The 18256-nt window shown below is 41.1% G+C and overlaps 2 protein-coding genes across 2 annotated transcripts; one reads left to right on the forward strand and one right to left on the reverse strand.

Moving 5' to 3' along the window:
* The first annotated feature begins 328 nt into the window (after window positions 1-328).
* gjb7 (gap junction protein beta 7) lies at window positions 329-3010 on the forward strand. The gene is made up of 2 exons (XM_057352305.1): window positions 329-597; window positions 1285-3010. Exon 2 carries the CDS (start codon window positions 1306-1308, stop codon window positions 2098-2100), a length of 795 nt encoding a protein of 264 aa, XP_057208288.1. The 5' UTR covers window positions 329-597; window positions 1285-1305; the 3' UTR covers window positions 2101-3010.
* A 483-nt stretch (window positions 3011-3493) lies between these two features.
* On the reverse strand, window positions 3494-17393 carry znf292b (zinc finger protein 292b). Its single transcript, XM_057352295.1, has 8 exons — window positions 17208-17393; window positions 13180-13334; window positions 13000-13078; window positions 12736-12871; window positions 12459-12661; window positions 12091-12227; window positions 11842-11983; window positions 3494-11755 (listed from the first exon to the last, which is right to left on the reverse strand). The coding sequence occupies exons 1-8, from the start codon at window positions 17367-17369 to the stop codon at window positions 4904-4906; spliced, it is 7866 nt and encodes a 2621-aa protein (XP_057208278.1). The 5' UTR covers window positions 17370-17393; the 3' UTR covers window positions 3494-4903.
* Window positions 17394-18256: the final 863 nt, after the last annotated feature.

Here is an 18256-nt window from a genome sequence, read left to right on the forward strand (position 1 = left end):
ATAAAAACATGATAACATCATAAAAAACATTTTGGAACCAAACTCTTCATATTGTGATGTGAGTGGAAATTGTGTCTGTTTTCATTGTCAGAACTCACATTAAGATGTACAGTAAATACTTTACACCCTCTTACGTATTTACAGCAAAAATCAGTCAAATGCAAAGTGATTTACTGTCCCTGTTCTCCTTTTTCCTAATATTTCCGTTTACATTTTGAAACACCCATGGAGACCACGACAATGGAAACAATGGCGTACAGACCTGTCGAGGACACGAGCGTGTGTGTGTGTGTGTGTGTGTGTGTTTCTGGTGATTTGAACAGTGTTTACACTAATAACACTACAGCAGGATCTCTGATGACTCTGCAAACATGTCAGCTTTTCTGTTGACCAAAAACACCGTACAGCAATAAAGCATCTGATTGGTCATATATCATTCGCTTCGCGTTTCCATTAACATAAGAGCTCATCCATGGCAACCAAACGGGTGCGGCACCTGCGCCAGGTGTATTTGACTATCAAATAGCACAGAGACGCTGTGCCGTCTCTACCAGCCAGAGGAAAACAAGAGAAAAGAGAAGTCAGACTACATCAAAGGTGAATACTTTCATATTATTATTAATATTTCAAAATAGTAGGCCTATTTCCATTTGTTATAAAAAAAGCATTTTTGCGTAGAACATATGTTGTTTTATATCTTGCTGTGGATAAAACAGTCCGCTAAATAAATGTAAAGTAGGATGTGTGACATGTGAACTTGTAAGCAAACATGATCTAACAATGAACAATACCCTTTTTGAGCATTTATTATTCTTACACCCCGTCTACACCGGACGCGATGTGACAAATGCCTTGTTTTCCCAACGGGTCTGTTGCTCGCGTCTGGTGTAGACCGGGTGTTATAGTTCATGTTCATTTCAGAATGTACAAACACATTTTGAAAATCAAAAGTTGAAACTGTTAACATTAGTTAATGCACCATAACCATACAGCAAACAATTGTACTGGAATCAACAAAGATGAATAAATGCTGTTGTTCATTGTTAGTTCATGTGAACTAATACATCAAGTAATGCTAACAAATACAGCCTTATGGTAAAGTGTTACCTGTAAACTTTTTAAAAGTGATCTCCGAGTCTTTGGGGTCACTGTACATTGAATTCACTTCAACAGTTGTTTCAAAGGAAATGTCTGTATCAGTGGAACCTCTTGATCTCATCAGGTGACACGAAAAACTCGTGTGTTGTTGATTTCATGATTTGTAACGTTGTGTTCTGACTTCAGCCCGATGACACCCCAGAAAACATGAACTGGGGATTTCTGGAGAGTGTGTTGAGCGGAGTAAACAAGTATTCGACAGTCGTCGGACGGGTTTGGCTCTCCGTCCTCTTCGTTTTCCGGATCCTGGTGTTCGTGGCCGCCGCCGAGCAGGTGTGGAAGGATGAGTTCAAAGACTTTGTGTGCAACACTCAGCAGCCGGGCTGTGAGCAGGTGTGTTTCGACCACTTCTTCCCCATCTCACAGGTGCGTCTGTGGGCCTTGCAGCTAATCATGGTGTCCACTCCGTCGCTGCTGGTGGCGCTGCACGTGGCCTACAGGGAGCACAGAGAGAGCAAACACAAAAGAAAGCTGTACCGGGACAAGGGCAGCATCGACGGAGGTCTCCTCTTCACATACATCATGAGTCTGGTCCTCAAAACCTCCTTCGAGGTGGCGACTCTCCTCGCTTTCTATTTTCTGTACAGCGGCTTCAACGTCCCCCGACTGCTCCGGTGTGAGGAGAGCCCCTGTCCCAACACTGTGGACTGCTACATTTCCAAACCCACAGAGAAAAAGATATTTCTGTATATTATGGGATGTACGTCTATACTATGCATCGTGCTGAATGTGGTGGAGATGGTGTATATTGTATCCAAACAGTGCTGGAAGTGCTTCAGTAAGAAGTATGTCCCTGTGAACGCAAGAGTCGGCTGTCACAGTCCACCTCCTTCCGTGGTGACTCTCGGTTCGGCCGCGCCACACCCGTTATCAGCGTCTAAAGAGGGTGGACTTCATTCTGCACTGGAGGGAAAGGACAACCCTACGCTTAATGCTGCGTGAAATATGGACTGTTGGATGTTTTTCTTTTCGGATTGGAATCGGCTTAAAATTCATGTCACTCTCTTCGTATAACCAAATCAGACAAAATTAAAAGCTTTATTTCATTCACATTTCTAAAAGAACTAAAAGAACTCAGGTTGGTCAAGTGTTACGTGGGCAATTTCATATTATTATTATTTTCTATCAAAACTTGAAATAGAGTGTTTATAACCAATGTATTGAAGCACCTGTTTATAGTCTAAACAAAAGAAAAAAATCAGTTTATACATGTTTCTATTTAAAAAAAAAGGGAACAATCAGTGATGAAAACCTTTGGTAACAACTTCATTTTGTCATGGTAAATTTCACCATTCACCGTTTATCGAATGCGAGCACCGGGACTGCAGTTATCTTCCGGTTTGTGTTTGGCTAGCCGCTAGTGTCTAATAACATAACTATTTATATTTTATTTATGTTAATATTAATTTGTATTATTATTTTATTGTATTATAATTGTAATTAAATGATTTGTTGAATGTTGATTTTATTAAATAAACAATTTGTTGAATGGGTCCTGTAGTTTGGTCGCATTTAAAGAATCCGTACGGTACATTGACATCTAGCGGTTGAGCTTGGTATCACAGACTAAATTCAAAATATTGGAGAGACAAGTTTGGCCAAGTAACGCTTCTTCTCGGTGTCTTTTGATTGTTATCAGAAATAATCTACAGGAGCTCTATTGTTTGTGAACGTGTACCGGAAGTTAAATTCAGCCCACGAACATGCGCATGCGCAGTAACATTTGTTTATGTTGTCACTTTGAAAGTCTATATTAAAGGAATGCTTTACCCCAAAACGAAAAGTCTGTCATCATTTACTCCAAACCCGTATAAATTTATTTGTTTTGCTGAACTCAAAGGAAGATATTTGGAAGAATGTCAGTTCTCATCCCCCATTTACTGACATAGTATTGAAAATAAATAAATATTTTGTGAGTTTTTTTTTTTGATGAATTAAATATAAATATATCTTTTAATGACATATATGACATTATATTTACAAATGATTAAACCAAATTGCCTGTTCGTGACATTTGAACGTCGTTTCTTACCTTAAAACCGAAAGTTAACCACTTTTCCTGGAAGGTTTGCATTCGGTAAAAATTAGGTAAAAATATTTTAAATCACATTTCATGTCCAGTTTTTTTCTCATGTGGCAAGTAGCCGTGTAATAAACAGGATTACGTACAAGCAGCCAACTGTTAGCACCAAATAAACCCTTCAGTGTGATACAAGACACTCCACTTCGCGTCCTGATCACAACAGGGATTATTTCTGCCATAACAACTGACTGCCTGGACATTATACCTTACTTGGAACAATCTGAGGGTGAGTAAAGGATCACAGAATTTTTATTTTTGGGTGAAGAATCATTTAATGTTGTAAAGGCTGTTGAGATTATCAGCATCACCTGTGATTTCTTTGCATACCAGATGTTTACAATGAAAATGATGGGATTTAAACTCCATATTTCTAAATTAACTGGGCAGCCCTGTTCACAAATATAAATAATTGGTCACTTTGTAGAAAAACATTTTAAAATAAGTGTTTTACAAGTGGTTTTGTTTGTGTGATAACGTGGTTCAAAGTTTCTACTTTGCATTTGACTTTGTAGATAAAACCTTGTTTTCTAAAAAAAAAGTCGTATGTGCACAACAAATAAAAAACATCACAGTGCAAATAAGAGAATCTGAATAATTCAATTTTGACAAAAATCTCAGAACATTAATTGTAAGGCGGAATCATAGAAAAGGACTTGATCACACTGCAAATTTCTCTCCTTTCCAACGAGTGTGCTTAACGTTTGGTTATGGGTTTGAGGTAAGGGTTGGCTTATGGTGAGTGGTAACGGCACAGTACACATGTTAATTCAGTGAAAGTACTTTAAGTGTATTTACAACTAATACAGAACACTCAGGTGAAAAAAAAGTGTACTATAATACATTTAAATGCACTTAAAGTGCTCTGTTTTCACGCACTAATCTTACTCTTAATATACAAAAAAAAAATGTTAAGAACCTAAGTATACTCAACTGTGATATTTTGAGACATCATGAATAGAAGTAAAAAAAAAAACATTTTTAGTATATTATGTAAAAATTATTGAGTGGCAAAAGAGCACTTTGAGTGCATTATGGAAATAAACTAAATGAAGTGTACTTAATGCATTTGTTTTACCAGGGCACACAATACACACATAAAACTCATGTCCTGGGTTCCTGCTGACATTGCAATGAAAAAAGAGACCAAAACCGAGTACCAAAAAGCAAGCTGTATTAAATCGGTTGCCACTGATTAACATACGGACTGCTGGTGGCAGTAGTTGATCAAAGAACCAGACACAACATTATTGACAAATTTCAGATTTACAGGGTGAACGGGACCAAAACGGTTACGAATTATACACGGCACATGACATCAGAACTGAACCACTTTCAGCTGGATAGAAAAAGTCCAATGGAATATTACAAAGTCTATCCAAAACTCAATAAAGAACAAAATCAACTTCCCAAATCAAGGCAACAAAATGTGCTGATCACTTTTATCTAAGGACATACATGCTTTAGAGGTATTTCATTATCTACTGCAACTATAAAGTCAGCCTATAACATAGTCATAACACAGTCATGAGTAATAAACATACTGGGGACCATTAAGATACCGGGCATGTAGTGTTTATCTTCAAATGCAGCTACAACCGTTCAGCATTCATTTCTTTCTGGGCATCAGTTTGCAGTCGTCATTCTTATCCTGAGTTCAATAAATTAATTTTCTTTTTCAAGGATCACCGTGGGTCTCATTTCATGAAGCTGCTTGAGAAGAAGCTCCAAGACGCCAGAGAACACTTTCTGCACCTCAAACGTGATGTTGCTGAGAGAGGTCAACTTGTGGGGATTTTTAAATTCCACAAGTTTCAGGACGTCCCGCGAAGGCATTTCTGCATCCGCTCTTTTGCACACGATCGTGGCGGTCTTTAGTTGGAAAGCTGCCGTCCGTTTACGTGAACCTCCGTTCATCTGTTCCGCTGCCTTTCTCTTGGATGTCCGTGATTCCTCGAGAAACTGAAGAAAGGACACCTCAAATCCCATGGGCTTGAACGAATTTAATGGCGTGTTCTGATCAGAGACGTCTTCCTGGGTCATAGTGCTGGAGGACGTGGAATCCGAGTTTAAATCCACATAACTGACTGTGCAACTCCTTGGAGTCCGCAGTCTCGTCGTCCTATTCTGTCCCGATGATGTCCTGACTATCTCACCCTTCCGTGGACGTCCCCTCCGGCGTTTAACCACTACGGAGATCTCTGAACACGTGTCCGTGGAAGGCTTGCTATCGGACAGATCGGGATCCTCTGTGCTTTCTTTCTCAGACGTGGGTTTTGAGAACTCGGACTCGCTCGGCTCGGGCTCAGCGACTTCGTCGTTGTCAGACGTCTCGACTGAACTTTCCTCCGACTTATCAGTGTCATCACTTCTGGATGCGATACGTTTATATCTGGAGCGGGGTAACTTTTTACAGTGGATAAAGTTGCTTCTCTGTTCTTCTAGGTACTGTTTTGGAAGACCATGCTGGAGGTAATGTTTCATTATATTTCGCTCTGACCCGGTCACCGTTTCACAACCCTTTATCATACAAGCGTACTGCAGCTGTAATCGTTTGGTGCACATCGCCGAGGCTTCTTCTTGGGTTTTCAAAATGGGTTTCCCATATTTGGTCCAGTTGTTTTTCGTGGTTTTGTTCTTCTTCGGACATGCCTTTTTAATTGTTTTCTTGTTTGTTTCTCGGTTTTCTTTCTCGACGACATCAGCAGTATCATCATATTTCTTAGGACGACCGAGTTTACCGCCCCTGCTGCCTTCCCGTGGATTCATGAGCAGCCGTTTGTAAACGTCGTGGTGTTTCTTCATGGTGTGCCGCAGTAGATTGGAGCGCGTGCTGTAAGCGCATTCGCAACCCTCCACCTGACATCTGAACATGCCCTCCACTGGCTCCACTTTAGAGATTTTGATATCTTTATGCTCTTTATCCACATGATTAATGTACTTCCAGAATCCTGTAAACATCTCCGAGCAGTCGGGTTGATCACACTGAAACCTGCCCAGGTTGATGCTGCACATCATGGCACCAGCTTTCTCAAGGGGTAACTTGTGTGGCTGAAGGTAGTGCTGGAGCAAGTCCGGAACTGTCTGGAAAATGCAAGAACAGTCTTTGACTTGACACCTGAACTCATCCACCTCTTTGATCTCACCATCCAGTTTATCCTCGGTCTCCTCGTTCTTCTCTTTATCCTCTGTCTCTTCGTCGTTCTGCTCATCTTGATTGTTGACCTCAAATTTAGGCAGAGCAGACTGATGCACCGCTTTATAATGCAAGATCAGATTGTGTTGAATAGTAAAAGCTGCCACGCAGCCATGATGAACGCAACGATACGGTCTGTAAGGACTAAAGCTATCGTCCGTCTCAGTTTTTTTCTCTTTCGGTTTCTTGGGAGATTCTTTTGGCTTTGGCGGTCGGGGCTTGCCAGGCTTGGGCTTTTTATCCAGGGGCTGGTTTTCTATCTGTACCTGTGCTGATGGATTTTGGGTTAAGGGAGGCGTAGGCAGAAGTTCTTTGAGCGGGGACCCATTGGACTGTCCGGGAAACCACGTCTTCGGATGCTGATCGACTCTTGGAGTCGTATGAACAGATACAATGACTGATGGCTTTATGGGTGTTTGACTTTCCAAAAGTAAAGCCTGTTTTGCTATTCCAGGATTTTTTTTTGCTATTCCAGGATTTTTGCTTTGAGGAACAACAGCAGACTGCTGGACAAGCGATGGAGTGATGCATGTTTTTTTCATGATATTGGCTTCTAATGTCCCTGATCTACCTACTTGTTGTTGTTGACTTGCATGTGTCATGTTTTTGACTTGACTGGACACATCTGGCATTGGGCAAGGGCTCCCGCCATCGCTCTCCACCAACCTCTGATTAGATTGACGCTTAGTTTTCAATTTCCTCATGTCTTCCTGTGAGAAGTTATGAATAGTCAGATAATGGGCTCTGAGGTTGGAGTTGCGTGTGAACGCCTTGTTACATATCTGACAGCTGAAAGGGGAGACGTTACATTGATCTTTTACCTGAGCAAGCATGTCGTCCGTGTAATTGTGCAGTTTGATAAGATGTTTAAAAAGAGCATCTTTTGTCATTGCTCTGTAAGTACAACCGTTTGCGTCACATGCAAATGGTTTCTCGTAACTCGACATCTCTATGGCGGAATCATTGGACTCTGGTTTATTGGGTTTTACATCACTCATTTTAGGTTGGTCCACAGTTCTGGTATCTTCAGTGATTTCTCTGTCTAGGTCAAGTTTCTCAAAAAATTTTTGGATTACCAACATTTCATCCGGGATGGCTGTGGTCATATCGTTAATCTCATTCATATCATGTCCTAAAGACATGGATGAATTGGTATGAGATAAGTCCTCATTTAGAATGGCGTCCCCCAACTGCAAAACAGTCTCAGCAGAAGTCCCAGCAGCGTTCCATTGCTGCTCACCTTGAGTTTGGGTACACTGTGTCTCCCTAGTCACAGGACTTGCTACAGAAATTTGTGAGCAGGAACTATCAATGCTCGAGCCACGGGGCAGATTGCTTATTTTGTGAAGGTCTCCTGCCAATATCTGTTCACGCAGTCTTTCTTTGACGCTCTTTTCAGACACCAAATTCTGAGCGAGACTTTCCATGGCTGCCAGAAGACCATCATTCGATATCACGCTTGCGTTGCTGATGGTTGGTTTTTCTGTGGTCTCCATTTTATTTACAGTTTCAGCTTGAAGAATTTGACTGACGTGACCTGAAGAACCACTACTCAGGGTGGATGCCGAGTGGTCTTCAGCCAACAACTGAGAAAGAAGAGGATCACTAAGACCATCTGTAAAAAGTGGATTGGAGCTGTCAGGGTAACTGGGTTGTAGCTGATGTTTCACACTATCAGTGTGCTGTATTACGCTAGTTTCTGACATTCGATTGTTTTGAGTATATCCACCACAGGCATTTGGAAGCTGTTCTTGTCCAGAGCTCACACACACATTTGACGAGTTCTGCTTGAACCCTTCCTCCATCTGTTTATCACTGCTAGCATACGTGGAGCCATTAGCTTGAGGATAAGTGACATTGGGAAACAATTTCGGATCAAGAGGACCTCTTATCGGCGGGTGCACAGGGATTGGCAGGTTCACGTATGAAGGAGGTGTTGGATGAGGCGAGTTGAGAAGATCAAGAAAGGAGCTGGGAAGGTCTGCCGTCAGGTCAGCTTCATCGAATGGTTTGCAATGAACACGCTTGGACAAGTGCCCACCAAGAGATTTAGGACTCTGAAATTCTCGATAACACCTGCAACAAATAAACTTGCCGTCTTTAATGATAGCAGGCCATTTTGTTCTTCTGCTTCGTTTGACTTTTTTGTCCCCATCGTTTGACACACTCCCAGTGTTATTCCGAGGAGCCGGAGAACTCTCATTTGATGGGGCACTTATGTTGCTCGAAAGAGGGAAATCTAAATTCGGTTCTGTCTTCAAGCTCACTGCACACTCGGTGTGGGGTACAGATGAGAATGAACCGTCACTTTGTTGTTGAGAGTAGGAGCACACTAAGGGATCTTTAGGAATTGAACCGCTTAAACTGTCAGCATAAGGGGGCAACAGAGTCATCTGAGCAGATGACAAATTTGGATCTGCTACAGAATTAACAGCTTCCATCATATTAGAACTCGTGACTTGTTGAGGTGGATTAATGTTGCCAAGTGAATGCAAACTGTCACCATTTAGCTTTTGAACACTGTCCAATAGGGCAGGTGCGGGTGGATTATTAGGATGTAGAGTAGAATAGCTCATTCCTCTATGTTGGGCACCTTCAGTAGATGCTGTGTTCAGATGAGGAGTGAAATGACTGCCTGAAAGGGTGTTCATGTTTGGAGTCATTTCCTGAGAATGACACGTCTGTTGTTGGAGGGCTGAATTGTGCCTGGGGTCCCACAAGTGACCTGTTGCCATGTGAGACTGATTTGTACCAAGTTGAGAGATCACAATGGGATCCAATATATTTTCCATATGACTGGTTTGAATATGGCCTGTAGGAGCAGTTACGTGAGGGGCGACAGACGGAAAGCCGGAGTTGATACAGTTTGTTGAGTAGGCATTGGATTGGGCATGAGGGTTCTGTGGTTGAACAGCAGGAGCGGGAACTTTTTGAGCCAACTGGTCTTGTCGACTTGAATTGAGACTTCCTTTTTTAGAAACAGTTCGGAGTGTGGATGGCATTGCCATTTTATTCTTTTTTGCTAGTTTCCACTGCGTGTAAAAATCAGGATGAACAGCTTTCATGTGTTTGGTTACGCTCCTGTAAGAGCTGTAGTCCCGAGTACATGAATCGAAAAGACATTTGTGTCTCTCTTTCACCACTTGGGTAGAGTTGTTTGTGTTTACCGATTGCACAGACTTGTTCTCACACGCTTGTCCATTATTTGGCAAGGGAGCTATTTGACGATTAAGTGTCTGTGAAATAGCTGGAACCATTTGACCCAATGACACAAGAGGGGTTGCATTGTGGGAACCATGCGTTGGAGACGTCATGGTACTATTATACATGCTGGAATACTGCGTCTGAACCTGACCTAAAGGATTAGGAGTGTATTGTCCATATACTCCATTGGTATTGTTGTATAAAGGAGCCTTAGCAGAATCTGTCGTCTGAAGTTGACCGTTCAAAGCATCAGTTGCTGGAACAGGTAGAAAGTCCTCTAATACACTCTGGTATGAAGACGTAGAGGGCATGGGATCTGAATCACTCATCAAGGCTTCCAGCAGAGATTCCTCTGGTCCGATTTGACTCAAGTGAGACATGTGAGTGCTCATGGCTGTCTGCGTCAGGTGGTCATTCGTTTGAGGGATTGGATGATGGATGGGAGTTTGAGGTTGACCTGTTTCAGGATGGACACACTCTTGAGTGGACATTTCCAACATACTATTAAGCATATTGTTTACAGAATGCTTTACTACCAGCATGCTCGATGGACGATCCACTGGAGGATTTGTGCTGTTGGCTTGTGTGGCCGAGAGAGGGTCTGAATGAACAGAACTCTGATGCGTTTCATTCGATTGGTCTTCATGAGGTTCAGTTGGCAGGCCGTCAGAGCTCGGGACCTCTGCTTTTGTGACGTGACTCTCTACGTGGAGATCTAACTCAGTCTGACAACGAAACACTTTACCACAGTCTGGTGCTTTGCAGGTAAATGTTTTGTAATGCTGTGCCTCATGGTCGTACAGTTTGTAGGCTTCTTGAAAAATCTTGCGACAACCTGGAAACATACACCTTGCCTTGAATGCCAGGTGCTCTTTCTTATGTACAATGAGTTCAGCATTAGAGTCAAAACTGGCTTTGCAATTGAGCTGTATGCAAATATAGGGTTTAGTTCCACAGTGGACCTGTAGGTGATCATTTAGGTGGTCAACGCTGACAAACTGACGACGGCAATACTGGCACACTACCTTTGTGCTCTGCATTTCAAGGAAGCGCTTTGCTTCTTCGTTGTCCCCATGATCTTTCACGTGAGCAATGAGATTACGGAAATATTTGAATCCCCTTCTGCAGCTTTGAACTGGGCAAATGCTCCCTTCGCTGCCTTCCTTGACGTCCAAGGGCTCTTTGTCATTGGCGTGTCCGTTAAAAAGTTTGTCGGAGTCCCCGTTGCAGTTGTTTTTTGTCTTGGCCTTGCTCATCTGATTTTCGCCACTTTTAGCTTTCAGAGCAGCTATGACAGGAGCAGCGGTTTTTGGGTTGGCTAATTTCTTACTAGTATTCATTGCGGCGAGACGTTCTTTGCACGAAAGTTTCACGTGCAATGCGACGTGCGGTTCGAGAATCTCTTTTGTATCAAAAGTCTCTAAACATATTGGGCAGCTGTAGAATCCATCTTTAAAGTGAGTCTGTGCGTGTCGCACAATTCGGTGACCAAGAAACTCCTTATCGCACAAAACGCAATACTGCATGTAAGCCTGCCAATTTCTGAACCTCGCTGAAACAAAGCCTTTTTCTCTCAACTTTTTCATCTCTCTGTTCTTCTGCCTCTGATCTGCGATTTCATTTAATTCATTCGTTGCCTCCACAAAGCACTGAGACACATCCTTAAAATCCTCAGAAAACATGTTCGCATCTTCTTCTGAACCCTCAGGGTCTCCATCATTCAGTTCATCAATGGAGGACACAATAGAAGCCTCCTCTCCCATAAGACCCAAACAGTGGCGCTTTAATGTCTTCCAGTCCCAAAACTCAGGATCGAAGGGCCACTGGGTTTTGAGAACTAAAATCAGCTCACAACGCAGCGAGTTCGGTACTGGTAGATCTTTCTCCTCCAGCTTCTGGTCCGGCTCGTTGTAAAGAGTTTCCACCGCATAGTAGGAGTCTACCGTTGGCTCCAGAAGAAACTCTGTCAGCTGGCAGGACCTTTTCACCTCCAGGTCCGAGGGTAAGAGACAGGAAATGGTTTTGCAGACCGTGGCCTTGGTGCTTCCTTCACACGATTCCAATCGGAGAGCTCGTATACACATATCAATGCAAGTGGAAAGCCCAACTTTATCCATCTAGAGATTGGGAAAAAAGGAACGTTTAGTATTTTAAAGACATCTGTAAAATAATTACATGAAACGAGAGCTTAGGGAAGATTCACCTCCGACTGAATGACTTTAATGAAAAAGAGTAGATGGAACACAGTTTTGGACAGAAGTGACATTTGACGGCATCGGTCCAAAAAGCCTTGCTCTGAAGGTTCTAATCGCTTAAGAAGTTTTCCCCAAAACAGAGTCAGCTCCCTGCCAAGAGATCACACATCAACTTTCAATGAAATCATTCACAAAATAAATATACTTATAGCAAGGCGTATTTTGTTAATTAGCAATGGTAACTTTTCGTAACGTACCAAGCACAGTAAGAATCCTCTTGAAGAATCTGACGGGTCAAAAAACCTGAGCATAAAGTAAATGCGGCTTTCTCATCGCCGTCCGCCTCAAGGTTGCAAATCATCTCTAAAGCATCACGACAGTCCACTCTTGCCAGCTGAAGAGAAAAAATGTTGAAAAAAAAAACATTTAAAAAACATTTTAATTCCCTTTGAAGTATGAAAATCTAGTTTCAAGAGCCCACTGACAATAACCCTCAGAAAGTTCAAGTTTAAAGTCATACCTTTTTATTCAAGTGGCATATATTTTGAAGGACTGCTTTATAGCAAAAGCAGAATGACAAGATGCAAACGAAAAGTTTATCAAAGTTTATGGTTCGCTGTCTCACCTCTTCCATCACAATTTCCTGTGGAGCGATGCTGCACAAACAAACTAGGTATGTTTGCTTAAAGTGCCCCTGTTCTTCAAACTCGGAGAAGTCGGCACAGGTCTTGGCCAGCACTGCGGCCTGCTCGATATAGCTCTCCTTCATAAGGTGCTTGACTCGCATCTTAAGAAGTGTTGGTCCTTCCTGAGTGAGGAACTCGTGAACTGTAGAAATGAAAGAAGAACATTAGACTGTTCTTCACACAGAGCTCAAGAGGAAAGAGGAAAGACAACAACACCTCTCTCCTGCGGTGGCGTGTCGTTTTTAAGGATACTCTGCAGCGTTGGATTGGTCCACATCCCTTGTTCTTGTGAGATGGTGTAGAGCATCCTCAGCTGAGAGATTCCTTTCTCCTGTACCAGAGAATGAGCAATCTACACAGAAATAGCAGCCCATAATATAGTCATTACCATACAGTTCTAGAAGCTTCCATTGATTTTTGTCAAATACATTTTGTCAATGTGAAGGACCATAAATCTATCAAACGCAAATTCTGATTTACCTGGACAGATGACCTAAACCTGTCCCACAATGCATCTGGGACATTCTGGTGCAGAGAAATCAGCAACTCTACACAACTCCTAAAGAAGGCAAAATAAATCACGGGTTACAAAGCAAAAAACAGATAGAAGACAGAAAGAAATGAAAAAGATAAAGTATTTTTAAAGAAATGCATACTTACAGTGAGAGCCTTTCAAGCACGACAGGCACCTTTTCACACTGTGCTGAAAGACACGAGGACACCTGTGCAAAGCTGAGCAGGGCCATGATGTACACCTCCAGTACTGGTAACGGGTCCTCCTCCATCTTCCACAGACTGGCATACTCCACCAAAGTCTGAAAAAACACAAGCACAGGGCCGATTCTTCATTAAAAACAGCTGAGAAATTATTTTAAAAAATTCACTGCCAGTTTATTTAAATTAGGGCTGGGCGATTTGGCAAAAAAATCTCATCTAGATTTTTTCAGAATGTTTGACCGACTCGCGATGTCGATTTCGATTTTTTTAAATGTTTAACTAGTCAACTTAAAAACAATTACAACGTGTTTCAGGTAACATTCTTTTTAATAACCACCTGGTTAACCCCATCATGAAGTGATCATATAAGAAATGACTTGTTATCTGTTAAATATCCTCGCAAAAAATATGCATTAAATATTGCACAAACTTAACCCAAACATATCTTTCATGTTCAGACAATATAAAATAAGATAAATGCTAAATATTTCTTGGTCAGAGATAGACATTCAATTTTGAAGGTGAACCAAAAGAGGCAAGGCAACCTTACTACACAGATGTGAAGGGTTATTTAACCGTAATCATAAGATTTGTGCACTTTAATGCCCTTAGAATCTTACATATGCTTCTTTCGAAGTGGAATCATTGCAGAATATTGAGTGATGTTCACTTCGCAGGGCACTTACGATCGTATTGAACAAACCTGTGAACGGAATAAGAGAAAATGTGCAAAGCGGGGGGTCGCGAGGACCAGGATTAAGAACCGCTGGCCTATGTTAATATCAAACATACAGCATGAGCGTCTCACGCATAAAACACATTCTTACAACTTACTTGCTTTTCAATATAATACAATATACCTTTAAAATAAAATTGAGCAAAACAAGTCAATAAAAAATTGAGTCCTCTCCCTGGGCCTGAAAGAATGTAATGTTTAATGCAATCAATAAATGAAAGGCTGCTGACAACAGTGAATATATGACTATTAATGCAACATTATACTGTGATATACTGTGCTATAGAGCAATACAAGTCCTTGCAATATTACTTTAGTACTGTCACTAAAATGCCAGCACTTTATCTGAAAAAACAAAACTTAAGCACAAATGTCTGTTGTTGAACACACAAACACATCTCAATATCATTACAGTACATTGGGCTCTGAAGGTCAAAGGGTGTAAGGGGCTAAGATTTCCCATTACAGGGTACACGGTTGTGCTCAAATGAACACTGGCAACAGAATGTATGGTGCCAGTTAACATGTTCAGAAATAATAAAAAAACTAAACTAAACAACAAACAAGGCTCTCCAAATGTTAAACCACAATTTGCCATATATATTTTCTGTTTACAAATAGCAATAATCTTGTCTAACAATGTCATAGCTTGGAAAATTGAAGTTTATGACTTCACAGAACAGAAGGTTTTGTTGTCAAACGTGTTCAGATTTCTCATGTGATGATGTCCTACAGAAAAGAGCTTGTGAAGGTAAGCAGCATCTTTCTGACAAACTATAATGATGTGGTTCACTTCAATGACTGAAGTTTAAATGGGTGGTGCAACGGTGTGTCATGCATTCTGACTTCTTTACAATGTTAAACGTGCTGTCTTCTCATGCTTAACATGGTCAACTTGTCAAAAAACGAGTTGGACGTATGACTTGGTATTTTTGTGTTCGATACACTCCCCCAGCGATCGGACAGGTTTCTGAAAGTTTTTTTCAAACATATAAAACTGTTTCGTAACAATTTTTCTTAGTCCCTTATTGGACAATTCTCCCGGAAAAACACGCGGCAGCAAGGAGAGCAGGAGAAGGAGCATGCGCAGACGTCACTTTCACTTGTGTGCAGGAGAGAAAGAGAGCATACGTTCGCGAAGTTCAGGTGTTTGTTTGTTCACTGCATTTGGGTGATGAATGATATATAAACGGTCAGTGTTGTGCAAGTTACTTCCAAACTGTAATACATTACAGATTACTTGATACTGTTATTTAAAAGTAATCCCTTACCTTGCAGTATTACTGTCTCAGAATTGTAATACGTTACATGACTCCTGTATCACTTTTGAGTTACTTTCACAGAAATAACTACAGAAGTAGAACTAAACATTCTAAAATGACAAAATGTCTTTGTATTTTTGTATTTTCAAAATACAAAATACTTTTTGCCAATCAACCTCTAGACTGCTGATTTCTTGAATTAACTAGGATATACAAAAATAAATACAAAAAATACTAAGATTAAATGCATTTAAATACAAAATACTATTACAAAATAATAGTATTTTGTATTTCAAATGTATGTATTTGAAATACTACCCATCCATGCAGTCTAATACGGCGGTTGATTGGCAAAAAGTATTTTAGTTTGAAAAAACAAAAATACTAAGATTAAACACATTTAAATAAATTAAACATTTTAAACAGCAGATTAAGCATACTGTCATATTTTACACCCTGATGGGAAGACTTGTTGGGGGTCCCTTGTTAGGGATGCACGATATCGGAATCGGCCGACAAATGGTCATTCTTAATGTTATCAGTATCGGTCCAATAATAAATCCAGGCCGATATGTTAAAGCCATAAATCATTTTCTCTGAGAAATGATTTTACTTCACTTACTGCTATTAGAGAATCGTTCATTAATAGGCTTGGTACATGATTTTTGCATAAAAATAACTAAATGTAAATGTCTTGTTTTTCTGAAGTCAATGTTTTGAGATAAAGGCAGCTGTCCTCTTTTAGCCTTTTCTTTCAGGCTTAGAAAAATGTATATTAATATTAAGATATATATGTATATCGGCCAATATATCGGTTAATAGCTTTCCATGTTAAAGGGATAGTTCACCCAAAAATGATCATTCTGTCATGAATTACTCACTCTCTAGTTGTTCCAAACCTGTATAAATGTATTTGTTTGACTGAACACAGAGAAAGATATTTGGACAAATGCTTGTAACCAAACAGTTCTTAATGGACCCCACCGACTAGTAGGAAAAATGACAATGGTAGCCCAAGCGCCCCAGAACTGTTTGCTGTTCTACATTCTTCAAAATATCTTCTTTTGTGTTCAACAGATCAAAAAATTCTTAAGTTATTTTTCCGCCTATGGTCGTCAATGGGGTCCAAGAACTGTTTGGTTATAAGCATTCTTCCAAATATCTTTTTCTGTGTTTATCCTAAAGAAATCTATACAGATTTGAAACAAACAGAGGTGAGTAAATGATGACAGAATTTTTATTTATGGGCGAACTATCCCTTTAAAGAATGATCAGTTAGCGACCAAACTTTTAAGCATTATCATATCACATATCACACCACTCTTTAATATCATGCAGCCCTAGTGAGTAAATGATGATGTGAGCATCAGATGATGTGCAGTGAGAAGCAGTTTATGAAAATGATGAGTGAGTGACCAGTGACGTGATGTACTGCACACAGATGATGTATCAGATTATGATGATGATGTACAGTGACAGATTATGATGCACTGCGAGACATATTATGTACCAGATTATGATGATGTACAGCTCATGATGCACCCTGAGTGACAGATGATGTGCTGTGAGTAAAATGATGATATGCAGTGTGTATTAGATTATGATCACGTGCGAAGGTTAAAATGAACAGTGATATCAGACGATGTAGAGCAGTAATAGTTGATAGGCATGCAGTCAGTGCCAGATGATGTGCAGTTATAACTGTAGTTTTAATTATGCCGCTGTGCGTGCGCTGCGTGCTTGTTTACAGTCCTGCGCGAGATGCACACATTAGCCTGACTGATCGAGACAAATAACGACACCGAATACGCGACACACCCGCTACACGCGTGCTATCACATCAAGGGTACTGTTATTATTCGTTGTATACAGAACCCCGTTAGTTATCACGGCAGAGGTTATCGTATTTCAGTCGCTGTGCGCATGTTTATGAGTGCAGCTGCGCCGTGTTTTGTCAGACAATCTGCACGTACCTGACAGAACTCATAGCAGTACTGCGACGCGAGCTCGTCAGGCGACTCCGCGCTGTTTTTCAAAGTCGCCGCTATCTCTTCCAGACGCGCTGAGAATGCGCTTAAAGCGTCGGAAGCGTCGACCCGCTCGCCGTGGTCCTGCTCGGCCTCCTCGTCCGCCATCTTCACTAACAATTCCGCCGCGTACGCACAGCGTGTCACGTGACGAAAAATCACCGTGCGTCCTGACGCACAGGTCAAGTCACGTGTCTCCCCTCAGCAGCGGACTGGGGATTTTTCATTCAACGCAGCTAAAAGGGTTAAAAGCCTGACTAAAAAGCGTAAAGGAAACCAGAGGCGGTTATTTATTTCTTAATGGGGGAGTAGCTTCACTACGCTGAATAAACTTAGATACAAAATAGTGTATAATGTAATGGTTCGCTTGTCTGCTAATCTTCAACATATTTAACTCTAAACAATGCACTTGTTGGTAACTGTATGCGCTGAAGTCATTAAAGTGCCTCGCTTGACCCAAGTCCTTTTGTGCATTGTTTTTTCCAGTGGTAGAAGAGCGTATTTCAAGTTTGCCATTATGTTTCGACTACATTCATGCAGCGCTGCGTGCGCAGACCGATCGGTGTTTAACGTCAAAGTACCGCCAGAACTATTCGAAAGCTGTTACTCTCGCGGTGCTTCAACGTCATAAACCGATCGGTTTGCGCAGCGCCGTATGAAGTCAATCACTCGGGTGTAGGTTTTGTGCGTATATTGTAAAACCACGGAATCACTCAAATTTAAGTTTGGGAATAAATCAAAACAATGTTACATTTGATCATCTATAGTGTGGCAGGTGGCCACCCTTTGTCTACAATAATTTACAGAAATGTTCTTTTGTCATTTTATCAAGCAGCTTCTTAAGGTCTAGCCCTGAGATGTTTATACACCCAGCTAACAATTTTTGGTTCCCAGAGCGTTCCCCTAACGTTAGTTTTTGGGTACCAGAACGTTCCCCTATCGTTAGTTTTTGGTTCCCAGAACGTTATTTTCTAAGGTTCGGTTTTGGTTCTCCG

Source organism: Triplophysa rosa, linkage group LG15, assembly GCF_024868665.1.
Source record: "Triplophysa rosa linkage group LG15, Trosa_1v2, whole genome shotgun sequence".
Lineage (NCBI taxonomy): Eukaryota > Metazoa > Chordata > Actinopteri > Cypriniformes > Nemacheilidae > Triplophysa > Triplophysa rosa.

Excerpts from the sequence above, each read along its gene's own strand:
- gjb7 (XM_057352305.1), top strand. The coding sequence starts at position 1,306 with ATGAACTGGGGATTTCTGGAGAGTGTGTTGAGCGGAGTAAACAAGTAT.
- znf292b (XM_057352295.1), bottom strand. The coding sequence starts at position 17,369 with ATGGCGGACGAGGAGGCCGAGCAGGACCACGGCGAGCGGGTCGACGCT. Across the intron at positions 13,079-13,179 it reads GTGCTTGAAAGGCTCTCACT|GAGTTGTGTAGAGTTGCTGA; the intron begins GTAAGTATGCAT and ends TGCCTTCTTTAG. Across the intron at positions 11,984-12,090 it reads GAGGATTCTTACTGTGCTTG|GGAGCTGACTCTGTTTTGGG; the intron begins GTACGTTACGAA and ends ATCTCTTGGCAG.